Source organism: Sciurus carolinensis, chromosome 1 (assembly GCF_902686445.1).
Source record: "Sciurus carolinensis chromosome 1, mSciCar1.2, whole genome shotgun sequence".
Taxonomy (NCBI): domain Eukaryota; kingdom Metazoa; phylum Chordata; class Mammalia; order Rodentia; family Sciuridae; genus Sciurus; species Sciurus carolinensis.
The window spans coordinates 162,339,147-162,350,657 of record NC_062213.1 but is presented as its reverse complement, the minus strand read 5'-3'; the positions used below and the strand labels follow the sequence as shown (position 1 = coordinate 162,350,657).

General features: G+C 43.9%; 1 protein-coding gene across 1 annotated transcript; it reads right to left on the bottom strand.

Annotated features, from left to right (window-relative positions):
• Positions 1-9,264: 9,264 nt before the first annotated feature.
• Tacstd2 (tumor associated calcium signal transducer 2) lies at positions 9,265-11,114 on the bottom strand. The gene has a single exon (XM_047526311.1). The coding sequence runs from the start codon at positions 10,952-10,954 to the stop codon at positions 9,995-9,997; it is 960 nt and encodes a 319-aa protein (XP_047382267.1). The 5' UTR covers positions 10,955-11,114; the 3' UTR covers positions 9,265-9,994.
• Between the last annotated feature and the right edge of the window lie 397 nt (positions 11,115-11,511).

Here is an 11,511-nt window from a genome sequence, read left to right as displayed (position 1 = left end):
TGTTTTCATCATTGTTCAATTCCTTAAGATAAAATCCTTGATATGGAATTAGGATGTCAAAGAAAATGAACACTAGAAATAGCTCAGGTTCTTGGTGAATTTTGTCCACATGTTTTCCAGAAAGGTCATACTAATTAACATTCCCCTCACCAGCACTGAGCAACACCAGTTTTATTAATTTTGCAAGAAATTTTTTTATTTGCTGTGCTTTAAACTCATTAAATAAGATTTTAATTAGTATTTCTAGCTCCTCTTCTGGAATTGTCCATTCATGACCTTGGTTCATCTATTGAACTCAAGATCATCTCATGGGGTTGTTCTGTGTTATGTGTCACAAAAAGGCCAAGGATAGAAATCAAGCTGACTCCAGACACCAACCTGCGTACCCTCAACTCAGGAGGGAGCACCTTGTTTCTTCTTACAAGGGTAACTTTGTCCCCTTACACTTGCTCAGTCCTGCCTTGCAAGCCCACTGCAAGAAGATGGAGTGCCTTTTTCTAATTTGTCTGCCCAGAGGGGGCCGCCCTTTCTAATTTGCACAAAGGTACATAGCTGAGTCCTGAACTAAATAATTGTTTTTTAAAATTAATTAAAAAGTTAATAGCTTTATGTACTATAGCTATTAACTTTTTACATAGTATATTGGGCTGTTTTCCTTGCTTGTTTTATATTTATTTTACTCATAAATTACCTAATTGCATTCTGTGTTGCTTTTCTTAAGAAATCTTCTTGGAATTCTAAGTAGCTTTCTTTTTCCTCCTTTTGTTTCTGAATATAATTTTCAGTGGTGACCTATAAATAGAACTCTATGAAATTTAACTCCTTGAACAGTTGATCCCATAGTCCAAGGGACACATTTGGCCCTATTTAAACTCACAGGCCAGGACTCCTTCTGAGAGATATCTACACCCATTTTCTCCATCCATCCATTCAATTGGCATTAATAATTGAGCATTGGCTGTGTCCCAGGCACTGTTCTGCACACTCGAATATGAGGAGAATAAAAGGAGCAGTACCCCTTCGAGGAGCCTGCCAAGGCACTGTGTGTTCCAGTTTCATATAATCTTAACAATTGCTAAGGTTTATGAGTGCTCAAGGTATGCCAGGCACTAGTCCAAGAGCTTTATGTGCACTAAGGTTTTTACTTCTTTCACCAACTCTATGGAGAGGGGTTATCATTCCCATTTTGCAAGGGAGGAAATGGAGGCACAAAGTTCAGTAACTTGATCCAAGATCGCACACTGGCAAATAGCTTGGCTACTTGTAAAGTTGTACCTAGGCAAGTCTCGGTCACTTAATCCAACCTCTCCTCTTCCCCACATAGACTCCATACCAAGTTCTATTGATTTTATATTCTATATATCCCTCCAATATCCCTACTTCTCCCCATCAGCACGACTATGCTCATCCCTAATCCATGCTGCCTCAGTCACCTGAAATGCTCCTACTGCTGGACATTGATTGTTTCTTTATCTCCATTCTTGCTCCTTTTCAGTCTATTCTCCATATTCCAGCCAGAGTGAACTTTTTAAAACCCAAATCTGATTATGTTACTCCCTAAAATAAATTTTGTCGTTGATATCCCTAAGCTCTTGACAGGGGAGGAGCCAAAGCTATGTTATAGTGGGTGATGGGTACATTTGCCATGTCCTATACTACAGCCTAAGACAAATATATAGGATGCTTTTTTCTATTCTGTCTGCACAAAGGGCATGATTTTGTCATTTGCACAAAGGTCATAATATTTCATAGGCTTAAATGGTCTTCCGTAATCTGTCCCAGACTGCTTTCCCAACTTCATGCAGCACCAGTCCATACTGCTATTATGCTCCATGCTTGCTGATTTACTCTCAGGTCCTCAGATGAACCACACTCCCTTCTGCCTCAGGACCTTTGCCTGGGCTTTTTCCCTCACTAAAATGCTTCTCTTCATGCATAAATAACATTTTCTATGTTGCAACTCAGATCAAGCATTAATTCCTCAAAGATGTGACTCTGTACAGTCCATAATGGCTCTTTTTCTTTAGAGCACTTATCTCATTTTATGACTGTGCCCTTACTTATATGATTATATAGTTAATAGCTGACTTTAAGTTTCATAAGGGTAGAGACTCTGAGAGTCAGGATTCTTGATTGTAAATAACAGAAATTTTTTCTGGCTGCACATAAGCATAAAAGGAATTTACTGGAGGATTTAGGGGAATTTTGCAGAATCGATGGGAAGGCAGAAAGCAGATGTAGAAAATGACCAGGAACTAAGGTGAGCTGTGCAGCAGGGAACATGAGCAAGGTCAAGTTATGAGGTAACAGAACTAATAATTCACAGGTGGACAATTGGTGCTCTTGGCAAAGTCAATGCTGCTGTGAGTATTTTTTCAAATGGCCTGAGTCACAGCATGGCCTTTAGAGCAATGTCCTAGGCAGGAGTGTTCAACTGACTAAGTCAGGTCACATGTCCATGTCCCACCTGCCAGAACCACGTGGTCTCCCACCAAGACTCACATAACGGGGGTGTTTCTCCTATTGAGAAGGTTGTGGGGCTTCCTGGTAAGAAAAAATATGAAATAAGCCCCAAAGAAACTGCATCTGTTCAATTCATTGTATATTCCCCAAGTGGGTACCATATCTGCATAAAATACAACGAAAAGTACTTGAAGGAATGGATGAAAGATCAATGCTCTTCATCTTTAAAAACACAGGAGGCCCAACTTGTGACTGCTCCAGAGTGACCACCACAGTCGCAAAGGGCCTTTGCACTCCAGCAATAGCCAGCCCAGATCAGACTGGCCACTTGGCCAAGCTTATCTCAGTCCCACTGAGGCGAGATAAGAACCCTATGAGTTAGAGTGGACTTCATTAGATTCATTTTATGATTCAAAGGTGAGATTCAGGAAGATGAACTTCAGTATTTAAGATCACACAGCTAGGAAGCCAGAATCAGGACTGAAAATCTCATCTGGTAGCATAGTTCAGTGCTGTTATAATTTAGACATGAGGTTTACCCAAAAGTCCCTGTGTGAGACAATGCAAGAAATTGAGAAGTGAAATGATTGGGTTTTGAGAGCCTTAACCTAATCAGTACATTGATCCAGTTGAATGGATTGACTGGGTGGTAACCATAGGCAGGTAAGATGTTACTGGAAGAGCAGGTCACTGGGGGAGTGGCTTTGGGGAATATATTTTGTCCTGTTTGAGGGGAGCTCTCTCTCTCTCTCTCTGCTTCCTGGTACCATGTCTTGAGCTGCTTTCCTCTGCTGTACCCTTCCACCATGATATTCTGCCTCACCTCTGGTATACAGCAATAGAGCAGTTCATCTATGGACTGAGACCTCAGAAACCCTGAGCTTCCAAATACAATTTTCCTCCACTCATTGTTCTCTTTAGGCATTTTGGTCACAGAGATGAAAAAACCAACTAAAACAAGTGTCTCTCCCCACCTTCTTTATTACATTGTTCAATAGGATATGATAATGTGTTTTTACATCAAAACGTTTTGATGGTGCAGTGGCATACTCCTATAATCCCAGTGACTTGGGAGGCTGAGGCAGGAGGATTGCAAGTTTGAGGCCAACCTCAGCAACTTAGCAAGGCCTTAAGTAACTTAGTGAAACCCTGTCTTGAAATAAAATATAAAAAGGGTTGGAGATGTGACTCAGTGGCTGACCCTTCCTATGGTCAATCCTCAGTCCTCCCTGCCCCCAAAAAATAGGGTGGCCAGGACATTTCATGCAACAGTGTCAGATAGCAGGGGAGTTGAGAGTGTGACTGAGGTATCCAGTGTCAGGGCCACGAGGTCACATGGCTTCTCATGAGTTCTACTGATTTAGTCAAGGTCTCTTTTCTTTCAAGGAGACAAGATGCCTTGGTAAGTTGAAATTCCTGTTTCCTGTTGGATAATGTGTTGACTCTCACTCTGGATCTTTTCCTTTCCCTTACCCAGCTTGGATTGACTTCCTTGTGCAGAATAGACCTGAGATTGTACATTGAAATGGAGGAGAAGGGCTTGCGTGATACCAGGGGCACAGATCTCCCATCTTCAGGGCAATTCCCTAACAGTGAATGATCCTAGCCCATAATTTTTCCTCTTCTGCCAATAATCCTTTTCTTGAGCTTAGATGAAAAGTAATCACGAAACCTCTGGTGATATTTGCCAGTGTCTGAGAATGTTTCCAGAAGGGAAATGACAACTGAAAGATGTCCACCAGGATGTGCTTGATTATAAAAGAAATCTGTTAAGTTCCCTAATGGTCCTTTGAGGGAGTACATCTAGGTCCCTGAGAATAAATCTTGCTACTGCATTATCACTGTTTGCTGTGGACAGGGTTCTTCGTTCTGCAGTGCTATAGGTCACAGTGGTAAGGGCACAGTCTCTGGAAGAGGGCAGCCCCACATTTGAACTTTACCTTGCTCCTTACCAGCTATGTGACTCCTTGTTTAAGGCCTTGTTTTCCTCTTTGGTAAAACAGTAAAGAGAACATACTTCATGCTCATGGGTTGCTGTGAAATACATTATGAAGCTAAAGCTTATAGAACAATGTTCACACAGCCTATGTGCTCAATCATTGGTAGCTCACCAGTTTGATTCAACACGTTTCCTGAGTGTTCACTATGTGACCCTATGTGAGATACAGAAATAATTCTCCATTTCCTCTTTGGAAAATACTTTGTTTAAAAAGAGAATCAAGGAGAGGGTTGTAGAGAAAGAACTCTCTCTGCTAACTGTGTCAATATAGACTGTAATAACAGCACACCACAGACTGAGTAGCCTATAAATGGAATTTATTTGTCACAGTTCTGGAGGTTAAGACCAAGGAGCCAGCAGATTTAGTGTCTGGTGAGGGTCTGCTTTCTGGCTCATAGACAGTCATCTTTTTGCTGCATCCACACATGGTGGAAGAGGCATTGATCTCTTTGGGTCCTCTTCCATAAGGGCTATTCTCAGTCTCTTAATTTTCTCCTTTGTTATGGGAATAATATAACCACCCATGCCAGTTAGGGTAAAAGAGTAAGCTAAAATTTTAAAAAAAAAAAGACTATTAGGGAGACCCATTAACATAGACAGTGTATCCCCTATCCAAAATGGTTAGGACCAGAAATATTTTCAAGAAATATCTGGATTTTTCTCAGATTTGGGGATGGAATGCAACTGTAAACTTACAAAATTCATTTGTGTTTCATATACACCTTATACATACAGCCTGAAGATAACTTTATACATTTTTAGTGAACCTGTGTTTTGACTATGACTCCTCACATGAGCTCAGGTATGGAATTTTCCATTTGTGGTGCCAGGTCACTGTTCAAAAAGTTTCAGATATTAGTGCATTTGTGATTTCAGATGTTCAGATTAGGGATACTCAACCTGTAGTTTAAAAAATGAGGGCAGTTGTTTCTCTCACATCCTAGTTGAAGATCAGTGTGCCACCTGGACGGGCTTAGCTGGGATGATTTTCCATATATTTATTTGCACATTAGAGCTGTGCATAATGGTGGGATTTGTTGTTACATATTTGTACATGCAAACAATATAACAGTATAATTTAGCCAATATCATTCCCCAATATTTTCCCTTTCCCTCCCCTCCTTGCCCTGTCTGATCCTTTTCTTCACTTATTTTTCTTTGATTTACATGAGATCCTACCCCAACTTTCTTTTCCTTTCTCTTCTCTAGCTTCATCGTATGATAGTAAATATTCAACCCTTGACCTGAGTTTGACTTATTTTGCTTAATTTAATGTTCTTGACTTCCATTCACTTTCCTGCAAATGGCAATTTCATTCTTCTTTATGGCTGAATAAAATTCCCTGGTATATATACCATATTTCCTTCACTCATTTATTCAGTGATAGACACCTCAACTGGTTCCATAGATTGGCTACTGTGAATCATGCTGCTATAAACATGGGTAGGCATGTATCCCTGTAGTATAATGATTTTACTTCTTCAGGTTAAATACCAACGAGTGGTGTAGCTGGGTCATATGGTGGTTCCATTCCTAGTCTTTTGAGGAAACTCCATACTGATTTCCATAGTGGTTGTACCAATTTACAATCCCATCCACAGTGTAGAAGTGTTCCCTTTTCTCCACATCCTCTTCAGCATTTGTTATTGTTTGTATTCTTGATAATTTGCCATTCTGACTGGTGTGAAGTGAAATCTCAGTGTAGTTTCAATTTGCATTTCCCTAATTGCTAACATGTTGAAATTTTTTTCACGTATTTTTCATTCATACTTCTTCTTTTAAGAAGTGTCTATCTAGTTCATTTGCCCAATTGTTAGCTGGTTTTTTTTTTTGTGTGTGTGTGTGGTTTTGATGTTAAGTGTTTTATATATTCTGGATATTAATCCTGTGTAAGAAGAGTAACTCGCAAAGATTTTTCTCCCATTTTGTAGGTTCTTTATTCACATTCTTTATTGATGCCTTTGTTAACTTGATATCATCCCATTTATAAACTCTTAGCATTATTTCCTGAGCTATAGGGGTCCTATTGAGTACGTCATTGCCTGTGCCTTTATGTTGGAGTGTTGGACATAGTGTTTTATACAAACCAAGTGGATGATTGCTCTGTCTCTGTAAACAGGTGGCTTCCAAGGTTGAAGTTTAAGAATGGAAATGTCCTCTTAAGAAAGTGGGGTGGAAGTTCTGTTCACATTCCACTGGAATAGCTTAACCACTACTGGTCATTTATTCCCTGTGATCTTAGGGTAACTTCTTGTTGTTCAAACAAGAGTGATCACTCACTGAATACATATTCCATATTTTCACGTCTAATCTCAAAAACATATTAGATAAACCTATACCTATTTTACAAATAGAGAAACAGCTGCAGATAACATCAAAGCTCATCCATTTTACATTTAATCAAAGTATCTCTTTGATTTAAGTGATATTCAAAAGTTAAAGATTAACCACAGCTTAAGAACACAAATAATCAAGGAAAAATAAATAAGCAGGAGACTAACCAGGGAGACAAGTGCAACAAACATTAGACAGGCACAGTGAGGGTAGCTCTGCCATCCTCTGCTGAGTTCGACAAACCATTCTCCTCTCTGTACTTCAGTTTCCTCATCTGCAGAATGAGGCTATTGGACTAAATATGTAAGTGGGGGAAACTGGAATGGATAATTTTTTAAAAATTGTTCTAATTAAGGAAATAGCTAGAATAGAGAGACTCTTGATGACCCACATAAGGAAATCAGTTGAGCCTCCTCCAGTCTCAGAAGACAAGCCAAGACCTGCTAGGTGAGTCACACCTGCTTCTCACATTCCTTCCAGGGGCAGCCCCAGGTCTGAGGCCAACAGTGAAAGGTGTATTTGGAAGAGAAGGAATTTCTGGGGGTGGAGGCTGAAGGTAACTGGTTCAGGAGCCCTGTACCCAGCAGAAGCAAGCTGAGTTTCACAGAAGCATGAGGTGCTTGGAGGAAATAACTAAGAAAAGCATTTTACCTGGTGGGTGCATAGGACAGCGACCTGGGCTGGGAAGCCAGAGCCAAGGTTCGAAACCCTGGCTTTGGCATGTGGAGGATGTATACTTGAGAGTGTACTTGACTTCCGGGGGAACTCAGTTTTCTGATGTGTGCCATGCGTATAATTTAGAAAAGAGAATTTTTTAGGTATACTGAGCTCTTGCCAAGTGCCCAAATTGTTCTAGGCACTCATACCTGTCACGTCATTTCATCTTCACCATAATAAGAGATTTGTAGTTTCATTTAACAAATGAGAAAATGGGAGTTAAGTGACTTCCCGGCTTAATGGAGCAGGCTTCGAAGGCAGGTTTGTCAATACTTCAGTTATTTCCAGTAAGTCAATGTCTCAAAGATTATACATGTGAAAGTACTTTTTGTACAGTGAGTGCTATAAAGTGCAGGGAGTCATCATCTGGAATGAATGCAGAAAATTATTATACAGAAGTGACAATTCTGAAGATGGAATGGCTTTTGCCAGGAGCTCCCTTGGTTAGCTGTCCACGCAATCTGTTTATTTTTTAGGCAGTCAAGTGATAGTTTTTTGAAGAGACTCTCGAAACAATAAGGCTTTCTAGTTCCAGCTGTGCCACAGAAACATTAATCTAGAGAATGCACTTGCTCTTAAAAAAAGTAAAGAAATGAAGGATTAGGTCAGAGGTCATTACCAAGGTCCCTTCTGCTAAGGCATGTGGATGACTCAAAGTGGAAAGCACCCAGAGAGTTTGAGAATGGAGTCTCACTCTCATTGTTATCCGTCCTTACCTCAGGGCACTGTCCTACCATGGGGAGTCAGCCCACATCCTACCTGCCACCAACTCTGTGAAGTCCCGACTTGTATGAGCCTGAGAGGATTTTTGAGGCTTGAAGAGCAACTCCTCCCCAGCTGGGGTGACAGTAGACTCTGAGGTCTCTCGTGATCCTAAAGTACTCACTTCTCCAGCACTGGACACCCACAGTCCAAGCTGTAAAGACAGCGGCTGAGAGCAATATCCGTCCACTCTCACTGGTGTTTCAGTCTAGAAGAGTTGGCATAGACTGTGGAGGGGAGAGGGGCATGAGATGGGTATCTGGGCAAGAAACTGAAGTCCTGGATGAAGCTTATTAGTTATGGAAGATTTGATATGCCAACCACTCCCTCCTTTACATGTGCCCAGTGTGGCTTCAGCTTCCTGGTTATTACTGTCACTTGTTTACATTTAAGCTGCCCCTCAGCAACATGCTTGGCTTCACATAAATGAATATGAATGAGTGAGGAGCAGGAGAATGCAGGAAGGAGCCAGTGCCTGTTTTTTTACAGCTACTAGGGGAAAAAGATCTTTAGAACACATTAGTAGTAAAATCCTAGAGAAAACAATCATGTGTACAGCCAGCTCATAGGGCATAGGGCTGACCACGGCCTGCTGTAATTTCATAGGAAAGTTTCTTAACCTCTCTTAGAATCCAACACGTTGAGCTTAAGAAATTTGCCAAAGGACTAAATGAGAACAGTACCTCCTATTTCAGAGTGGGGCTGGAATTCAGATGAGATACAGTCTATGAAACAAATTAGAGCTTTCCCCCTCCCCTGGTGCCCAGGCTTGTTTAGAGTAGCCAAAGAAGGCTGGCTCCCTTCCCAGACAGGGTGGCCAGTTTTTGCCTCCTGCCTCAAACCCAGCAGCTTTTAAACTGGTCAGTTAGGGGATCTCAGAAAACACCACAGTGGCAATATGAAATGAGAGCTCTGTAAAAAGAAATGTTAGAATTTGAAATAAAAATGCCCCAGTCATGGGAAATCAGACAAAGAAGACCAAAGTGGTATAAATTCGGAGGGAGTTTTCACAAACTCCATCTTTTCATTTGTACCTTTCCCATATTTTATTAAATTCATGTTTAAAAAAAATCACAGCAGCATTATCAAAGACGACATATATACAAACATTTTACAAAGGAAAACATTACTGATATCAGCTGTAATACAGAAGAGCTGAGAATCGAAGCTGTTTCTGGGGCAGTCTCTGCCCTCAAACTAAGACATCTAAAATGTGTTCAGGCAGCGGAAATAGGCTTCTTTCCTAGTGACAAGCTGTGTGGTGGGTAATACAAACGATGGTAAATGAGGATACTACACAGGCCTAATTAATAGGCAGGGCAATGATAACTGGAAGCTCATCAAATAACAAATTCAAGATAGTAAAAGAGCTGTTTTCCATCTAAACTCATTTAAAGCTTCCAGATCGATCTGATCACTTGCAAAGAAGCTAGGTTGTCAGACATTTGCTTCTTACACATGGCTCTGTGTCATTCTTCCCTCAACTCCCAGAGTCAGTTTTCTTTTCCTTGGATCAGAAGGAAGAAATTTTAGAATTGCTTCCTTCAAGACAGAAGACAGAAGTCACGAAGAACTGTCTCCTGATACCAAGATATCAAACTTATCAAATTTGGTGAGTGTGGAGAGGAGAGGGGACAGTAAGGATTTGGGAAGAGAAATTCTCCTTTGAGCCAAGAATCAAGAATTGGGACTCACCCCTCCCGCTTCCCCTTCTGGTACCTACAAGCTGGGTTCATTTCTCAACTCCCCCAGCTCTTTGATTTCCACCTTCTTATACTTCCCGGACTTCCTCCGGTTGGTGATCACCAGGACGACCACGCCGGCTACGATGGCCACCACGACCACCACGATGACGGCGATAAGGCCGGCGGTGAGGCGCTTCATGGAGAACTGAGGGGGCTTCTCGTCCAGGTAATAGATCAGCGTCCGCTCCACGTGCAGGGGCTCGCCGCGCACCCTCATGTCCAGGCCTAGGCCGGGGAACAGCGACTCGCCCTTGACATCCCTCTCGAAGTAGTAGGCTGCGTCAGCGATGTCCACGTCGCCAGGGACTTTCTGCGAGGCGTTCTGCCGCAGCTCGATCTGGATAATGGGTTCCTCATAGTGCACTGCCGACACGAACCTGGGGTGCAACTGGTAGCGCTCCTGGAAGAGCCGCCGCAGTTCGGCGTCCAGGTCTGAGTGGTTGAAAGCGCGGTCGGTCGGCCGGTGGCGCAAGTCAATGAGGATGTGATGGGTTCGCACCACCTCATCACAGCGCAGGTTCTGGTCTCCCTTGTCTGTGCGGCGCACGCCCACCGAGTTCACGCACCAGCACACCGACGTCTGGTTGCACTGGCGCGCCTTAAAGCGGCCCTCGTGGTCGCACTCTGGGTCATAGAGGCCGTCATTGTCCACGATCGCTTGCTCGCTCGGCCGCACCAGACGGCGGCCGCTCTTAGGGACGCTCATGCGGGCCTTGAGCAGCAGGCACTTGGAGGTCAGCGTGGAGCAGTCGACCACCACGTTCGAGCCGAGCGCGCGGCACTGGCAGCTGCCGCCCGGGCCATCCCGGGAGCACACGGTCATCTTGTTGGTTGGGCATGTGCAGTTGTACTGCGCGACCGCGTAGCCAGTCAGCGCCGCCAACACCAGCAGCTCCAGCAGCGGCGGCGGCGCGAGGCCGGGGCCCCTGGCCATCGTGGGGCGGAGGTGCGCGGACCGGACACTGGAGGACTAGGCGTAGGGGCTCGGCTGGCTCGGGCTGGGGCTCGGGCTACTGGGACGGTCTGCAGGCGTCTGCCTCCAGGCCGCTCCCTCCCGCTCTTATACTCCGCCGGACCTGCCTGGCTGGTTCGGCGACTACTCACCGGCTGGTATTTGGGTGACACATCCCCCCACTCCCCATCCCACGGAGGGCCCAGACTGCCCTGCGCCGCCCGCGATAGGATCAGGGCAGGGGAAGCTGCTCCCGCCTTCTCCGACCGAAAGCCGGGAAGAGGGAAACCGATACTCACCTGCGGCTGCGGGCAGCCGGCCCCGCCCTCCTGTCCCTACCCAGGGAGGGACCCGCCCTCTGCGCGGCTTCTAGCTCCAGAACTTGGGCTTCCCTGCCGCTCTCCTGGGCAGGAATTCCCAGGAGTTTCAGAGGGAAGTGAGGCTCAGGGCTGTCACCTGCCTCCCCACCCCGTCCCCACACTCCCTCCTTTTCTTCTCTCCCTTTTCCCAACACTTTTCTTCATGTTCTTTCATTCCCT